An 18,541-nucleotide genomic window follows, 5' to 3' on the forward strand; every position below is an offset into this window, starting at 1 on the left:
CAAAGATCCGTTAGCCAGTCTCAGGGTTGCCGTCTGACGTTTTTCCCTGGACCGCACCAACATCTCAGTCAGTCACCCTGGGCGCCGGGGGCCCTATGGAGCGCCGGGGGTCCTCTTGACAGCGGATGCCGACCGACACTTTTTTTTATTTGGCATTTTCTTTCCTTTTCCTCCTCAAGTACAAGCTTCTTGAACTCAAGTATACGGCCCCCAGACGGGATTAGAGGCGCATGAGCCATTCTCGAGTTATTAAATACACTAGCACGTCCCAATACACTATCAACCCATGCTGTAAACAACATAGTCCCGCAAGCCGCACAATTAAGAGAGAGAGAGAGAGAGAGAGAGAGAGAGAGAGAGATGTAAGGAGGTTCCTAGTCTTAAAACTGTACAAAAGGAGGAAAATTAGTACTACCTCAATTACCATTGTTATCGTGAAAGGCAACGTGTGCGTAAATGTCCCCACCGAAACAAACACTGAGCCAGCTGGGCGGAGACTACGAAAGAAGTGCTCGCACAGAAAGAGAACCCGTCGACATGCGCAAGGAGGAAAGAGAGGTTGGAACAAACTTCGGCGCGGCAACAGAGTGTACAGGAGGGCTTTCCATACCGAAGAATTTTGTTGTTGTGAGACACAAACATCCAATAATCCCAAATCCCCTCCCCCTTGCGAGGGGGACCCCCACAAATCCAGCTCAACCTTCGCACGCAAAACGACCCCCGGCATGCTTAGTGCCGTACAGCCTGACCGTCCAGCCACTCAGACAGCGCTACTTCCTTCTGTCGGACAGTTTCTCATTTTGAACACGTCGCATCACCAGCATCCGCCGGCAACGTACACCACGCTCTACAGCCCAAGCCCACTTGCTTCAACAGCTTTCCGCTCTATAAGTAGACTCTCCTTCAGACCCGTCGAACTGCGTTCATCTCTAAGCTGCTTCTCTGCTATAAAACGTACACATGCAGGCAGACAGACAGATAGACAGGCAGACGCACTGTGTGACAGACAGACAGACAGGCAGGCAGGCAGACGCACAGGGTGTGACAGACAGACAAGCAGACAGTCCCATACGCCGCCACGCCTCTCCTCCACAAATCAGCAGCCGGAAGTTCCGCAAGGGACCTTCCCGCAAGCATTGGTATTCTTTTGCTCTACATCCGCGGGTTGTTCCCTGCGTCGCACATCGCGCCACGACGTCTTTCTTGCCATGCTGCGTTGCCATGTGGCATGCGCCCTGCCAGCAATAGCGACCACAATAACACAATAATAACACACCCGTTTTCAACCCCGAGTCGAACCGCGATGACCGTGTGCAAAAAGCTGCGTGTATTTTTTGCATCTCCTCTGCCCCGTCGGAGTCCCACGACCCAAAAACCACGACCCAGCCCGAAACAGATCCAGCCAGGATTGCCCCGCCTAAGAGGCCTCGGGCCTAGCTCTGAGTCAGGTAGGGAGCCTTCAGGGAACGGAGACGGACACCACGGCGAGGACCCACCGCCGCCTCTGCCGCCGCCGGCGCCTACGGCCATCCCCTCCCGACGGCATCGCCCGCTGCCGAGCTTCTTAAAAGCTCCCCCATCCCCTCGCCGCCCGAGCAACATCTCTCCGACCGAGTAAATGCGCCAATATGGACATCGTAAGTTGCACACGACCTCTTTTTCCCTCCGGAATTGCGTTCCTGTCCTGTCCTGTAGTTTTCTTCTTGTTAAGTACATGTGAGGTAATGCGCGGTATAGATAGATAGATGGATAGATAGATAGATGGGTAGATAGATAGATGGGTAGATAGATAGATGGGTAGATGGATAGAGAAAGAGAGACACGCACAACTCAATAAACCCAACCGCCTGCCGTGCCGCAACGATAAGAGCAAGGTACCCCCATCGCAGAAGTGCGACAACGTTACTAAAATGGAAGCCGCGACTCCCTCCCGTACCGCGCCGTACGGCATCCTTTCTCCGCCAATAGGATATGTACACGTGATGTCGCGCTGAGAAAGCTTTGCTACAGGTCCTCATGTCTTGAGGCAGCTCCCTGCCTCGCGCCTTTATCCCCACCACATTCCCCCACCTCCTCAACCCTACAACCTAGATGGGTGCTGCTTTTGCAACACAACGAACATGCATGCACATCCAAGCCATAGGGCCCAGGGGGCACCAACACAAGCTTGCAATTAATTACCACCGATCTCTCCATATGCCGCACCCTTAGCCGCCGCATTAGCCACTTTGCCCAACTCGTCATCCATGCAGTTGCAACGACCACAACGACCACAACTGTCCCCAACTCCTCTATCCAACCGCTCTATGATCAGATGTTGAAGTCCAGGACGTACTGCCCCCGCCGCTCCGCCGCCGCCATCGCCGTCGCCACCATGCCAGCCGCCGGTGAACGTGGCGCCGCGCCCACGTACGACAGCCGTACCGCGCCCGCCGTGTCCATGGAATAGATCCAATCCCACGACGGCTCGTAGCCGGGCATCAGGCTGGCGGCGGGGTGCAGCGGCGCCAGCTGAGTACGCAGCCCCCCGACGCCGTCGCCGGCGGCGGTGACGGTGAGCCGGAAGCCGTCTGGTACGACAAATGTATGGGCGCCGGAGATGGTGACGTCATGCGCCTCGAATTCCGACTGGCCGAGCAGTACGATCTTGCACGACTCCCTTCGTGAGACCTGGTGCTTCCAATAAACGTTATCTGGAGCTTCCCAATCAATACCGGCGTTCACCACACGCACGTTGACCAGCTGAACCCGCCCGCAGCGTCGGCTGTAGCGCAACAGCCCCGCGCTTCCAGGAGCTGGCGACATGCCACCGCCAGAATCGGCGCCGCTGCCACCCGCCGCGGCCGCCGCCTGTTGTTGCTGCTGCTGCAGCGGTCCGCCGTGTGCTACAGCCCTCGGCGGCAGTGACATCTCCAAAGTGCCGTTGTGAAGGCTAGAGATGGATAGCGTGGTGGCGGCTGTGGCGGCGGCGGCGGCGCCGTTACCATTACCAGCGGCAACGCTGCCGTACAGCGTGTTGTTGTCTTGCTCCTTCTTGGCCGCCGCCACCGCCGCGGGCAGACCGACGGACTCCAGATGGCCCATCACATTCTCCGCGTAGATCTAATAACCGTCGGCAGCAGCACGGCATGTGTACGGCAGGTTCGGATTGAGCACGACAAGCGCATGGCAGGTGGTGATTGAGGCTGCTGGTGATAATTGTTCGCGGGTAGGAGGGGAGATGTGGTTTTGGATAAGGGGATGGGGGGAGGGGGAAAAGGGAAAGCTGCTGGTTGTGGACAGTGGCAACACACAGGATACACATCAATACTGAACATGGCATTCTCCCAGCAGCACCAACCCTCCATAGTGCTCCAACATAATATGTCATACGCATCCCACGCCCCTAGCTCCAAGCCCACACCCCCTCTCCCCCAGCACGAACCCTCTCCCTTCCCCCCATCCGCGCCCCGGTGTCTGTGCCCTTGACCTTGTACCGCACCTCCAGGCTGCCGTCCAGGTGCAGCTGCTGCAGCCGCGCCTCCGCGACCTCCAGCACCAGTTCCGAACCGTGGGCCATGGAGCCGCCCACGATTTTCTGGCTGATGACGTCCCACAGCGGCCCCAGAGCCGGGTGGAACAGGAAGATGAAGCCAGGGCCCTGGGAAGCACAGGCGGAAGGGGAAGAGAGGGAAAGGCAAGGGATTGATAAGTGTATGATGATAATTGTGATGATAATTTTGATGATAGATGTGAAATGATAAGCGTGATGGTCTTCCCCCTTTTCTTGAGGAAAGAAGTTTTAAGATGAAGAAGTCCGTCATTGAAAAGAGCGCCCGGGAAGGAAGGAGAGGATCGAATTGGAGACGTAGGTAGAAACATCAAATGGCCGAGGACAGCCTAGCGGTGGAGTAGTGGTGCTGGCGGTGGTGCTGGCGGTGGTTGTGGTTGTGGTGGTGGTGGTGGTGGTGGTGGTGGTGGTGTAGAGCGGTGGCGTGGAGGGGCGGTGCAGAGCAGTGGAGGGGCTGCGGCGTTGCCCCCGTGGGGAAATTTCTTTTCCCTCTCCTCCTTCACACACACATACCTGATATTCCACTGTTAGGTTGCATTCGCGATGTTGACTACACACAGATAGACATATACACACACACAACCTTACGCACACCTTCACGCTGTCGCACCTTCTCCAGGTATTGTTCTGGACTGCCCGGCTCGGGCACGTTCTGTAGGCCGCAGCGCTGCAGCAGCTGCCAGGCGTTCCGCTGCAGGTCGTAGAAGGAGCCGTCCGGGGTCTGGGCGATGCGGGCTGATCCGGGCTGGCGGCGCTTCTTGGCGGAGGACGTCACCTTGCGGCGGAGGTTGGAAACCAGGAAGGTGGACAGACTGCGGGTGGAGCAGAGGGGAGCAGGGCGAACCATGAAGGACGAGTGAAGCTGCTGCCAAGGAAAGAGCAGAACTGACCAGGAGGCGGTTTCGAAGGAGGCGACGGAAGAGGGAAGCAGGACGACGTAGTGTAATAATTATTATCATTGTGATAATGATGATGATGATGATGATAATAATAAAAATAAAAATAAAAAATAATAATAATAGTATAGTAATAATAAATAAATAATAATAGTAATAACAACAATATACACATCACATCGTTGTGTACACTTTCCAGCGCCAGATCAACCCCCCCAAACCTTCATATTTTTCGTACTGTCCTCCGTTGCCCCTCGTTCGCCCTCTTTAGTCCCTCCAGTTTACCGCGCACAAAACAACAACAACAACAACAACAACAACAACAACAACAACAACAACAACAACAACAACTGCTACTACTACTACTACAAGAACAACAACCCGGCTGCAGGGTTCGACACTGACCTTCCTGAAACTTGCGGGCTCCCCCGTACCTCCCAAATTTTCCTTACGGAGGGGCCCCCGTACCAGGCTCCTGTACCGGCCGAAAACCTTACGGGGGCCCCCGTAACCCCCGCAAAACCTTTACGGGGGCACTGTCCTTGGCTGAAACGCTGTGGAAAGTGACGCTTTGCATTTTTTTGCCCTGTAAGTCGTTATTTTCGTTATTTTCTCGTGCTTCTTGGAGGGCGGTGGATTAGGAGGCCCTTGGTCACCTCCTGACGACTCATTGTCTGTCATCGCTGGATGTTACAGACCAGAAGCTATAAAAGTATTATGAAAAGTGTAGTTGAATATTGCAATATGAATTATGTCTGCCAAGTGTGTGGCCTTATCCTTCATATGGTCCGTCCTCTCCCCTACAGGGCCCCGTACGGCCTCTTATAAATCCTTAAAATCCTTACGGGAGCCACCGTAACCGGCCTTCGGCCGGTCCGGGGGCGTCCCCGTACGGGGCGCTTCGCGCCCCAAAATCCTTACGGGAGCCACCGAAAAGTCCTACGGGCCCTGACGGGGATACCGAAAAAAGGCCAAAAACTTACGGGCCCCGTACGGGGTGTCGAACCCTGCCCGGCTGCCTCCCCGCCTCGCCCTCTAGCAAGCCCGCCTCCCCGCCCCCCCGTACCCGGCCGTGGCCAACTCCTGCGGGTCCATGGGTCGGTCGAACCGGTCGGTGAGGAAGTCCGCCAGGTTCTGCATCGTGCTCTCCATGCGGCCTGCCGTGATCTGGGAAAAGAAAGGGAGGAGAAGGGCAGGCCGCGGCGGCGACAGCGTTTGACCGAGGAAAACACACAAAACACGGACTTGCAAGCGAGCAAGGGCTTTTGGAGCAGATTTGCGGCACGGGAAGTGTTTGAACAAGAGGCCGTCGTCGTATTGCCCCGGTCACCGAACGATCAACAGCGAGATCAGCGATTTAAAGCACAGGTACCCGTACGGCACATGCCCACACACGAGCATACATACAGACATGCACACAGACACACCTGACGGGTACTGCCATCCAGCGGATTGGTGTACGATACTTTCTTGTTGAGATTGAAGATAAGGCCCGGTAACAGCTGCTCGCCGTCACCGTTGGCGACCGCCTAATCGGGGGTTGGCGGTGCGGTGCGGGCGGTAGTGGGGCGGAGGTTATAGCAGGAGCGACCCCAGGACACCTAAGTCTCCCTCTTTAACACCGTGTGCTTCACCCACACGTCAATCGCCCGCTAGACGGTTACCTGGGCAAATAATACGAAATATGTTACTATGCTGTTGTGAAACGCCCATAACTTGGACTAAGTTATGGGATGCCCTCTTCCTTTTCCTTGCCGTCAAGAAACTGTAATTTTTGTCATTATTTTCCAAAAGAATTTTTACCGGATCTGGTGGGCGATGGATGCCCAGCAAGACGTCTCCCATTACCTACGGACAAAACCTTTCATGCGTACATGGATCCCGAAGCCACTCACCTCCGCCACAATCCGTTTCGCGCCGTACAGTCCGACGTACAGCACGTTCGTATTTGCAGGAAACACCGACGTCTTGGAGTTGGCCGACACCGCCTCGTCACTCAATCCCAGCCGCTCAAACTCAGTGTACTCCACATTCGTCACGCCGTATTCGTACACCCAGCGCCCGCCGTCGCCGCCCTCTGCCGCCGGCACCCACCGCCGCCGTTCCTGCAGTACATTCATACCCTCCGCCGCTCCAACCGCGCGTTCGCAGCTCATAAAACCGAATGCTGCGGCGCCGCCGCCTCGTCGCGCGAAACCCGCGCCCGCCAGCGCGAGCAACGTCGTGTCAGTGCCCGCCATTGGATTTGAGATTTGCCGTACAAGCGCGGCGCGGCGGCCGTGTCGCTTTGTGAGCCACTCAAACACGCCCTCATCCCACATAAGCTTCCATATGGCTCCGTGGCCTCCGGGCTTCATCATGGGACCCAGGGGTCGGCTCAGGAGCCACCTGGATTGACAGGACACACATGGGATTGAGAAAAAACAACCGAAAATGAGTTGGCCCCGTCCCCAGCACCCCTGACGCCTGGCCTTTCCCCCCCGCCCGCAACCCACAACTCACCTGCCGTCCTCCACGCCCACCACCGGCACCATGGGTTGCCTAAACAGGCGAAACGCCTCCGGGCCCCGCCCGCCCCACTGCAGGTCCGCCAGCAGCCGGGACACCCTGTCGTGATTTCCCTTGGCGTCCGACGTCATGATGGCTACCGGGGTGGTCACCTGCCGCCCCGTGAGCTGGAAATATAAGTACTCACGAGCCTGACGGGGGAGGAGGGACCGGTGAGGTTATCTTGTTGAAGTGGTGGTGGTTGTTAGGTGTGGAGGAAAGAGGAAATCATACGCAAGGAAATAATCAGAAATTATATGGTTATTTGGCCGGGCGGGGGGAAAAAGAGGAAGGAGAGAGGGGGAGGATAAGACGAACCACTGGCGAGTGAAGCAGATACCAGGAATAGACAATGCTGCAGAGAGGAGAGGGTAACAAGGCAGATGATGTAGAAGTTGTAGTGGGAATTGTGCTTGTCGTTGTTCTTGGTGTTATTATTGGGGGAAAGACGAACCACGAACGAGTGAAGCTGCTGTCAGGGCAAGAGTGTACCAAACGTAGAACTGACCAAAAGGCGTCCTTGTTATTGGGGGGAGGAGGTAGGGGAGGATAGAGATGAGGGGGGTGCAGGGGGGGAAACTTGACTGGATAGCACTGGTCAAGCAAGATGGTCAAGCAAAACCCAAAACCTTTTAACAAAAAACCGCTAAAACTGCTAAAACCCTTGCAAAAACCTGATTACGATACAGTTAAAAGAGAAACCCCTTCAAATTTACCCCTACGACAAGGCCTCTTTCAATAAAAGAAACCCATACGGGGAAAAAATGAACTAAACCTATTTTAAATGCATGTGGGCCCGGGCATGAAAGTACAGGCGGGCAGGGGAGGAATCTTCACGACATGGGGAAAAAGGGAAACCCCGCAACCTTCGGCGCCTCCTTCGCCGCCACACAAGTCCCGTTTCCCTCCCTCCCTCCCTCCCCCCCCGGGGGTGGGAATTGGGGAACCCCCCGGGGCTGCAGCCCTCTCGGTCGTGTAGGTGGCCGGCAGCAAGGGCGGGTGTTGCTACTGCCGCGGAGGCGGCCAGTGGGACCCAACTGTACGGGTCACCGAATACCGAGTGTCCGGGTGCCAGTTCACGGGTGCCAGTTCACGGGGGGCAAACACATTCCCACCACCCCTCTGCCCGGAGCCCTCCTCCCCCCTCGCCGTACAACACCTCCAAACCTCACTCCATCCCAGAAGCACCCCACTACCCACCTGCAAGTCCCGAATGAGCACCTCCAGCAGTGTACGACCGGCGTACGGCAGCATCGCCGCCGGCAGACTCTCCCCCGTCGTCTCGTCCACCAGCCCCAGGCGGTCCCCTGCCCCCCCCACGGGGTAGATCTCCGCCATGAAGGGCAGGGAGGCGAGGCCCTGAGCCGCCGCCGCCAGCCCCACCCCGCTGCCGCACTCCCCCGCCAGGTCCATGCCGCGAGGTACGTGGAACGTAACCCGAGGTGGTGGTGGAGGTGGCGGTGGTGGTGGGGGGGGGCCTTGGTGGAGGGGGTGAGATAACTGGTGGTGCTGCAGCTGCTGGTTGTAGTGGAGATGATGATGGTGGTGCTGGTGCTGGTGCTGGAGGTTCGCGGGATGATGTGTGGCATGTTGTTGGTTTGCGCAGCTGTCCTGGTTCGGCTGTGGGTGCTGAGGTGGCTGCCGCTTGCTGCGCGCGTTCTTGTCCTGAGGGGTAGGGGTGAGGTGAGAAGGGTGAGGGTGAAAAGGGGTTGGAGAGTTAAGGGATTGCGGCGTCAGCGGGTGTTGGTGGTCGCGGTGGAGCGGCACCAAGACAAGCGGAGGGGTAGAGACAGGCACAGAGTTGTAGCAGAGACAGGTACACATACACGCTGATGCAATGTCGCCTCCTGTCAATCTGCCCGCCGCGGATGGGGCGGCATCCCCCCACTTCACCGAACACACATACACCTCCCCTCCCCTATCCCCCGGAAATAATAAAGACCTAAAACCTCAATAAGAAACACTACAAAACCCTACCTCTTCGCCTCTTACATCCCAAACCCGCCCTACTTACCCTTGCTACATAAATACACTTTTACCCCATCCCCCCATCCGCCAACATTACGGAAATCCCATTTGCGCCCTTTCCCCTCCAATACACATACATACAGATAGACACCTCCAAAACCTTACCCCTCCCTTACCTGCATTCCAGCCACAATGAGCTGCAAGCTCTTTATCTGGTACCCCATAAGGCCCCCTACGCTGTCGTAGAACTGATCCACTCGGGCCAGGCGGGTGGCCAGGGCGGTGAGGTGGGGGAGGAGGGACTCGGGAGTGCTGGGGGGGGCTGCGGGGTGTGGGGTGGGGTGGGGGTGTGTGGTTGGAGAGTTGTAGAGGGCACGGGAAGGCAGGAGAGGGAATCATATGCAAGAAAGAAACCCAGAAAAATGAACTGCTGCCTGCCGGAACGCGTCCAAAGTCCGAAACTGCCCCTAGTGAGTCCGAAGCGGCGAAGTTACGACGGCAGGGGAAGGAGGGGAAGACGAACCACGAGCGAGTGAAGCTGATGCCAAAGAAAGGCTGCTGCGCAGAACTAAAAAGAGAAGGCAGAACTAACCAGTCGGCGGGAAGGAGGGGAGGCAATCTTGTGAGAAAGGGAAGCAAGAGGAGGGGAGCTCTGCCTAGGCAGATAGCACTGCTATCAAGAAGGGAAAACAACTGCCAACGGACGTCCAAAGTCGCGTGGGAGGGACTGCTGAATGAGTCCACAGCCAAATGATGCAACTGCTCTTCCATGAACTTTATTCACTACCAACACTTTTGGCCGGCCGTGCCGTGCCGAGTAATCGCCCGCAGCGCGTTGATGCCCAGCGTTGTTTCGAAGTGAATGGAATGGGATGTTGCGGGCTATCCCTTCCGCTCGCACCTTCGCTCAAAGACGTAACCCCCCCCCCCCCCCCCCCCCACCACCACCACGGCGCTCATTTAACCCCCATTACCATCATAATCCTCAACCAGCCAGCTCAAACTAACCAACCAATCGCAACCAAACCACAAACTAGCTCCCACGTGTCTCAATACTCCTCCTCACTTCTTCCCCTTCGTAATAGCTGCGATGGAGGCAGACAGGTGATGCGTTGCGCAAATCAACAAGTGCCACGTCGCAATCTTCCCTCCATGTACTCCCTCCCCCTGCCCTGCTCCCAATCCCGTTCCTGCTCACCTCCGGGCGGCTCCTTCAGCACGTGGTCCTGCATCATGGCTGGCAGACACAGCAGCAGCAGCTGCTGGGGGGCAGGTAGCAGAGACAGCGCGGAGCACACAGCCGCATTCCTGGGAAGGGGAGGAGGGCAGGAGGCCCCGACCAGAAAGGAAGGCAGGAATTTGAAGGGGACTGTACTTCGAGAAATTCCGCTCGAGTGCGAAATAGACCAGCAAAGGCGCCAAGATTTGCGAATCCAACTCTTCGTGCGGATTCAGGATCCGAGGGCCAAAATCCAATATTCTAGGAGCCAGGCTGACGTATCCAGATGCTGCCGCACAGCCGGGTTTCACAGCTCTCCTTTCAGACGGGTTTTGGGTGAGTGTTCGTTTCCATAAGTGCTAAGACACACACTTTCCTTCCTTCCCCGGCCTGCCGAGAACCTTCCTCCATACTCGCCTAACGACGGCCCTTCCCCCTTATACCCGTACATGCCCTCTTTCCCGTCCGCTCCGAAAGCTTCAAAATCTGAAACACTGATCTGCATCAGCACCCGTAACCGCACCCGCAGCGACTCACCTGGGGTCGCACATGAATGCGGCTACACTGTCCACCTGCAGCAGCTGGCGGACCTGCGAACACGTAGAACCATCCAATATTACATACATACATACATACACACATACATACACACATACATACACACATACATACACACATACATACACACATACATACACACATACATACACATACACACGTAATAACACCACACACGTCTACTAGCAATACCAACTGCAAGCAGCCAGGGGGGAGGCGGGGGAAGCGGGGGCGGCTTTTGGATTTGGAAGCTCTCCGCGGAGCTCCATCCTTCCCTTCCCCCAGGTTCACTCGACTCCTCCCACCCGTTAAGTCACTCAACCTGTCTGTGTATGTGCCACACGCGGATTTACCTAAAGGCTGATTGCGGAATCCCGACGTCCAACCCCGACCCCAACCAGCTCCATCGTACTCTCTAACAAAACATACACAGCCGAAAAAACATGTGCGGCACTAACACGCGCTTCCCCCGCTTTTCTCAAACCTCCGAAAGATGTCACCTACCTTGTCCTCCACGGTTTCCGCCGTACACAGGCGCTCCAGGAGGGTCTGCAGCCGTGCAATCTGCTCCTCTAGCGGCAGCTCTGAGCCGGACCGCAGATTGTATTCCTCCTCGTACGATGCGACGGTACCGCTGACGGCTGGGGCAGCAGACGGAAGCTGCTCGTGCTGTTGCTGCGATGGCTGTTGCTGCAGCTGCAGTGGCTCAGTATGAGCCGCGGGGGCTGGTGGCGCCGCAGGTGCGGTTCTCGCTGCCGCCGCGGGTGCCTTGGGACCAGCAGGCGATGGCAGCTTACGGGGCTGGCCCGGTAGGGGTAGGGGGCCTTGGCCAGATACGGCGGACCGGACGACAAGGGCGGTTAGACGGCGCGTTGTGGAAGTCGGAGGCAGGTGGAAAGCTCGTGGCGGGGCGTGGGGGGTCGTCCACATGGTAGGCAGCGAGGGCTGCAGCAGCGGTGTGGCCGCAGCCATGGTTGGGCGCTGGGAAGACGTCGGGACCGGCAGGGTTCCACGCGAGCCCCAAGACACCAATGCCGGCTCCGGACCGCGAGGGAAAAATTAGTGCTAGATAAATTAGCACACTGCGGGGTCTCGCAGGCGGGCAGGCGGAGGGCCTGCCTAGGGCTTGCTGTATCGATGCCGTAACGGGCTGCCCCGGCACGATGTCGCCAGAAGGTGCGGACAGCTCCTGGATCCGAGGAGCTCTTGGAAGGTGTGTCGGCAGGCCGTCACGCCACAGCGACCGGGCTAGGCGCGGAGCAACACAGCGAAAGTGTGACGGGACGAGAGCATTCGCGGATGGCCTGACGGCCTGGGGGCTAACTAACGGGTAAGTGGGCCCCCGGAAAGGCGTGTGACGGTCTAACAAATGAAGAAGGCGTTGCAACACAGCTTGTGCGCAGTCGAACGGAAAGACGGCAGCATGACCAATCCGACACAGGCGCTGGCTCCAAGGGATGGCATAGAGGCCCAAGACATAAGATTTAAGCTAATTCCTTATCAATTGTCCGCGGCCCAGATGCAAAGATGGAGATAGCGTCGTCGTCCGATGTGCGAGTGTTGATGTGACGACAGCAGCCTAGTTCCTGTGCCGTAAAATCATCCAAGTGGTAAAGATTACTTGTGCGTCATGGGTTTGATGCGGGCTTTATCAATCGGTTAGAGCATCGCTCACGCCAAGATGCGCATGATGCCGCACAAAGCGCGGGGGATCGGTTGCCGTGGAATCGGTAACTTGCACAATGATTCCTTCGCGCAACTTCTTGCTAAATTATGTAATAACCATGTTAATACATTCGTCTTGAGATTACTGACTTCAATCTTACTTTTGCAGCTGTGATGGACATTGCGTAAAGCTCCAAAGGACTCCAATGCCTGAAGCAGGCATTTCAACCGGATGATCGCATTAGTTATCATAAGGATTTCACTAGGATACTGTATAGCTTGTTAAGCTGTATGGTTGGTTCGGTTGCCGATCAAGGGGCTAAATCAAAATCATAGATGTCTGACCTAACATCATTGCACAGCCAGGCAAAACGCCTAATCCTTTTGCTGCGTGAGGGTCTTGAACGCCTGGAGGCATTGGAGGTGCGCTCTCGTCTTGTTTCTTGGAAGTGTAAACTTGCATTTGGGTTGGTGATCCAGGTGGTTCATGCAATGATTATCTAGTAGTGCTCGCGGCTTGGATGGATGCTATGGATGCTCGTCTTGGTATCTTGCAGGGAGCAACCGCTCGACAACAAGGCAGCGCAGATGCGACGCCAGTCCTTGCGCGTGACTTAAAAGCAAAGCTTAGCGACCTTGCGGTAGGTTATTTGCGGGTACCGTAGGTATGACGTGTCCCGGCCCCCTGGGTCAAAGTGTCTTCCGGACTGCAGGAAGAAGGGGTGAAGCCCGTGGTCCGTATCGCTGCGTGCTTTTATCATAATATCTTGGACGTGAACTTATAGCAATTTACAATGCCCTTGCTCTGTAGCGCATAAGCAGCGAAATGGACTCGATTTGGAGAATGCAAGTCATCCGGGAAAACTCGAGCAAGCGAGATGTTTGGAAACGGTGGGTTAAGCTGGAAAAGAATTGTGTCAGGGTGATATACCCTCTGCTTCGCACGCGTCTTTCAGTTGGGCAGTATGCTCCCGTCGCACACTCACTGGGTTCAGTTGGGCAGTACGCTACCGTCGCACACTCACTCCAACTGGCGACACCTCCCCCAGCCGTCACGGTTCAATCCTCCGTTCTGTCCCTCTCCTTCAATCGTGCCTCCTGCCTTGATATACATCGACTACCCTTCCGCGTCCTCTTTATGTCCCTATTCCCACCCTCTTGCAACCCCCTTTTGTTGTTCCGCTGTCTCAACTGCTTACCTTTTCCGGCCTCAGAAAGGTGGAGCAAGTGTCCGAGGAGCTGGATAGCATTCGTCAGGCGCTGGATCGCCACACGAGCAGGGAGTCCCGTCGTGCTGCGGAGCAGCGGGAACGCGATGAGCTGCTGGCGCGCGGCGAGGTGGGGCGCAAAATCAAGCAGGTGAGTGGATGGGGGATTTTGTGTTGGGCATGAGGCGGGAACTAGGTGCAGTGGTTATCCTCTGCGTATTAAGCTGTCGTGAATTCGTGTTGCACCTGAAGTGGGTCGGAGCTTACTGATGCGGCGGTTGTGCCGCGCTCTTGTGCGAGGGCGAGCGCGGGTTGTTGGCGGTGCTCCTCGTATAAAGTTCGATCAACCGAGTCTGCAGGCACAGGGCCTCCCTTTCCGAGCCATTCAAGTCCGCAGCCTTCCGGACCACCAAGACTGACGGAAGCCGATGCAATCGCTTCCCCCGCCGCCTATTCTGTTTCCCATTGTATCACCCCGTCAGTGCTTTCTCCGCTTCGCCACCTTAACGAAGTAATTTGCTTTCACTCGGCACCCCAGGAGATGGATGAGGAGGCCCAAATGGCGGGCAGTGTGCAACGATCCAAGAGGTACCTTGAGGAGATGTTTGACGCGGGAACTAACATCCTGGCCAACATGGCTGGCAACAGGGAACGCCTCAAGGTGGGACGAATGCCTATGAGCCTCGACAACCCCCTGCCCCCCTGGCTTCTGCACCGCTCTGATCCACCTGTCCCTGTGCCGTGGCTTGGTTCTTACGGTGTGTACGGTGTGGTGTAGTTGCACATTGGAAAGTTACAAAAGTTGGGTTCATGGTGTTCCTGGGTTCCGCTAGTAGTCCAAAGACCGGCGGAGCTTCATATTCTGCGCTGTAATTGACTTCCATGCCTACTTGTCTGCATGTCTGGCTTCCGGTATGTTTCCATTGCCGTGTTATGCTCGTTCTTGTGTTGCACTAAATATGGCTTTTTTACGCTAGAAACCGAGAAATTCTGGATGCCATGCGTGGCCCTGGTGAGCAATTCCGCAGAGCGCTCAGAAGAAGGCGCTGGATGTGCTGAACTCTGTGGGGCTGGGCGAATCGATGCTGCGCATGATTGAGCGACGGCAACGATTAGACATGTACACAGCTTATGGCGGCATGGTGAGAGTGGGTATAGGTTTGGGACCGAAACACTGGAATTGGTACTGCAGTGGCGGACAACAACACGGTATTGGGGGCTTAAGAGGTGATGTGGCTTGTGTTTGCCCACTGGCTGGCCCATTCCGTGCGGGCGCCTCGGGGTGGCGTTATGGCAGCTGCTGTACGGGTAGAGCTTCAGGGCGTATCGACGATGCCAGGGGCCGGAGATCAGCGGCGGTATACGCTAAGATTTGTGAGTTCTGATGTCACAGAAAGGCTTGGGGCGCTATCGGTGGTCTTGAACACAAAGCTTTGGAGGACGGCACGGAAAGTGGACCAGTGAACGGTTCCACGTGCCCAAACGCGCCGCTTGCGATTTGCTTCTGGATAGCAGAGGACATCGAGCAATGCTATAGTTCTCACACCGCCGCAACCCCTTGGTTCGCAGATCGTGATTCTCATTGTTATCACGTTCTGCGTGTGGATGTTCTGGTTCTAATCTTCCCCGAGTGGGCCCGACGTACGGGCCCGGTCCTGGCCGAAGGCCAGGACCCGACAACGGCACTGCCGCTACAATCTCTGCTCATGGGCACGTGCTGCTGGTTGGGCGACGCTCCTGTTGTCGGCTGGACATCGGTGTTCTGTTCCAGCGTCTTCATTTATTGGACAGAGTGTACTTCCTCACCTGGGGCCTTGTAACCACACGTATTCTTGCTGGTTTCGCCTTGAGCACTAGGAGCAGACAGCGAGCTTATTTCAAGAGGTACGGAGTTTTTCGGGGTGTTTGCTGCTATTGGCTTTGTAGACCGCAACGGTACATGCAGTACTATCGGACTTGGGTTTGGGTGGGAGACGCATCTGATGAAGCGAATCAGGTGCTCGCTTGCTTTTAGGACATGCTGATGGGACTGGGCAGTACACCGTATGCGGGTGGGTAGGGGGGAGGTTTCAGGGGATACTTCTGTGAGGAGAGAGGGGAGGCGCTTGGAAGAGGTAGGAGCCTCTTGGGTGCATGTGGCGTGGTCCTGCTGTGGGACTCCCCTTGTTGGCGTTTATGGTTGGCAAGCGCTTTCCGCTGTCGTGACTTGACGCGGCAACATCTCCTGTCTCGCTGCTGTCTGCCACGCAGGCGAAGGTATTGAAGGGTGTCAAGAGGGAAGGTGCCACTGAACCGCTGAAGCACCTGCTGGGCCCTGCTTGGTTCCCAACTTGGCGTGTTAGAAGTGTGGCAGCCGACTGGGCCGCTTGGTTCCGCCCGTGTAGACGTAGCCCAGCACTGCGCGACCTAGAATATAGCGGTGCTGATAGGGATCTTTGACTGCCGATCCTCGCCACGCTCCCATCACACATGGCCGGTTGGGTGCCGCTGGGGAGCTGGTGTAGTTGTTCACCGGTCCGGTTGTTTTAAATGGATCTCACTGCTTATCCCCTCGGCTTGGAACACTAGAACTGCATGGCAACAGTGTAAACTCGTTGCCAAGGCGTGCCACTGCTTGGATTTCGCTGTGTCGAACAGGGTATGGACAGGGTGCCATGCTGCCAACCTTTTTTCCACCTGTACGCTGTCATGGTGTGTCGTTGTGATCAGTGCGCTGCTGCGTGTTAGCTGTTTGCAAATGCCTTAGCCGCAAAGGAGTCGCGGGTTCCGCGTGCCCGTCGATGTAACGATGTTTTGGTCTGGAACCCTAAGTTCTTGACCACATGGCCGTGATCAAGGACAGCATTGAGAACTGAATTTAAAACTCCTTGGACGCGTCGAAGATCTGACCAGCATCTACAGCACTCGTCGTGTCGTCCCTCGAGCAAAGGGAAACAAACAGTTCAGGCACTACTGGTAACGCACATACCGACGAAGTCGGTCGTTTGCTTGTGCGGCACATGCTTGGCGCGCCACGCACTGGCGGGCTGGGACGGCTGCAGCCAGCGTAGGCGCTTAAGGCTTCACGTTTCCTTGGAACCCATCTCGGTGCGATTCAGGTGGTCCTAGCAGAGTGCCAGTCCTACTGTGTGGCTTAATGACGGGCGAACGGTAAATTTGCATCTGCCTTCCTTTGGCAGGCGGGGCCAAGAGCGCCTGGCGGAGCAGCAGCTGACGGAGTATGCCACCGGTAGTAAACTGGGTGAAATTTGCAAGTATACTTGAAGTAAAGTGTAGCAGATCACGTCCGTTAAACTGTCGAGGTAACTTCACACCTACCTACCATTTCTCCCAGGACCTGGTTCCCTGTAAGTTGCAATCTTCTTGAATGAGGATCAAAGTTGGCAACTTCATGACGAAACAAAAGACGCATGGCGTTTCCTTGGCAGAACGTGAGCTCGTGATATGGCCTCCGACCCCAACGGGCTGACCGCCTGCATCTTTCACCCACAATCGTTCGATAATTTCCGTTTAGAGCGTCCTTCGTTCACAAGGTTAAAGCCTGCAGTGGGTTACCAAATTGTGTTATCGAAAGCCAAAATATCTTAGTCGTACGGACAGCATAGTAACACGCAAGTTACGAAGATGGTGAATAAATATTTTTGCTGAGTGTTCACATTTTATTGTGTTACTTTGTCTTGTCTGTCAAGTGAGCTTGTCATTCTGCATAATTGAAGTAATTCTCGCAAGGCCCCCGAGGTCGTTTCGTTTTTTTCGTCACAAAGCCACAAAGCCGCTCCATCGCCTTCGGATCTATTATAAATGAAGAAGTGTGCGCTTCTAACTGTTAGCGAGCAATAGTCAACTGCAGCTTGCCCACGGTCCTAGCTGTAGCTGCATCGCTTTCTTAGGAATTCCTAGGACACGAGGCCGCGAACGACATCCTGGCCTAAAGCTCTTGTTTCTAACTCATTGCGGAGACGGAAGTCATTTGTTAAACCCTACTGTTGCGCTAGGGCAGGTATGTAAGCATGTATGCGCGGCAGTAAAATCAAGTAAAATGTCAAATTTCGGATGGTAAAGGCATGGCGCCTTGTCTCTTTTCGGGGCCTGCTGGCCTGCTGGCCGCTTGCCCCGGCACTCAAGAGTAGGTCTCTTAATGGCCTGGCTGTCGTCATGTCATGATTCCGTATCCTTTGTTGCTCCCGACTGTATACGTAGGTCTTTCTTGTTTCGGACCGCTGCCATGGCGCTCTTTTCGCATTTGTAGCTTAGATGCGGCAGGAGCAAAGCGAGTATAGCCTCTAAGCTAGGTTATGTACGGCAGCCGTATGGCTTGCTGAGAATTCGAATTTACTATTTCAGCTGACAGCTCCATAGTTCCGGCATTCTGCCTACACTATTGGAGCTTATTATTATTGTTGCTCTCACTTTTATCCAAGACCTTACCGACTACCCTCAAGCCTCATCGACGCTCTACCACAACGAATCGACATCGCCGCGGACCTGTCACTCTCCGAGGAACAACCAGGAGCTCCGTCACAAAAATCAAAAAATGACGGGTAAGAGGACAAAGGCAACGGGAGATAACCTGGTCAACGCAGGAGCGGCCGAAGCAGCCGGCGAAGGGGGATCGGGCCAGATGCTGCCAGCCAACCAAAACGACATAGAAGCCGCCAGGGATACTTTGAGCGGGAACATAGACCAGCCGACTCTTCACCAGCTGCTGCTGGGCGTCCTGTCAGCAGCGCAGGCCAACGCGCCAAAAGCGCCAGCCAGGGATCCCCGGACAGCACCGCCTCGGGATCGCTCTCCTGACGTTGTCATCACAAAAGACGTGACCATCATGCCATCCGCAAGAGAACAGCTAGCAGCAATAAGGACGGAAGTTCAAGCAAATGACGCACCGAAGCTGACAGCACCACACGAGCAGCGGGAGCAGCTCGACGAA

At 55.9% G+C, this 18,541-nt stretch overlaps 2 protein-coding genes across 2 annotated transcripts; one reads left to right on the forward strand and one right to left on the reverse strand.

Moving 5' to 3' along the window:
• Positions 1-2,310: 2,310 nt before the first annotated feature.
• Positions 2,311-9,257, reverse strand: VOLCADRAFT_59132 (uncharacterized protein; the record flags this gene model as incomplete). Its single annotated transcript, XM_002949282.1, has 9 exons — positions 2,311-2,827; positions 3,477-3,640; positions 4,161-4,362; positions 5,528-5,613; positions 5,874-5,975; positions 6,351-6,834; positions 6,949-7,145; positions 8,194-8,508; positions 9,153-9,257. Coding segments are annotated over 9 exons (2,172 nt in total), but the record flags the coding sequence as incomplete, so codon positions are not given.
• A 3,482-nt stretch (positions 9,258-12,739) lies between these two features.
• On the forward strand, positions 12,740-16,413 carry memb1 (Qb-SNARE, Bos1/Membrin family; the record flags this gene model as incomplete). Its single annotated transcript, XM_002949155.1, has 6 exons — positions 12,740-12,826; positions 13,215-13,294; positions 13,618-13,762; positions 14,150-14,272; positions 14,640-14,753; positions 15,862-16,413. The coding sequence occupies 6 exons, from the start codon at positions 12,740-12,742 to the stop codon at positions 16,048-16,050; spliced, it is 738 nt and encodes a 245-aa protein (XP_002949201.1). The 3' UTR covers positions 16,051-16,413.
• Positions 16,414-18,541: the final 2,128 nt, after the last annotated feature.

Source organism: Volvox carteri (assembly GCF_000143455.1).
Source record: "Volvox carteri f. nagariensis unplaced genomic scaffold VOLCAscaffold_13, whole genome shotgun sequence".
Lineage (NCBI taxonomy): Eukaryota > Viridiplantae > Chlorophyta > Chlorophyceae > Chlamydomonadales > Volvocaceae > Volvox > Volvox carteri.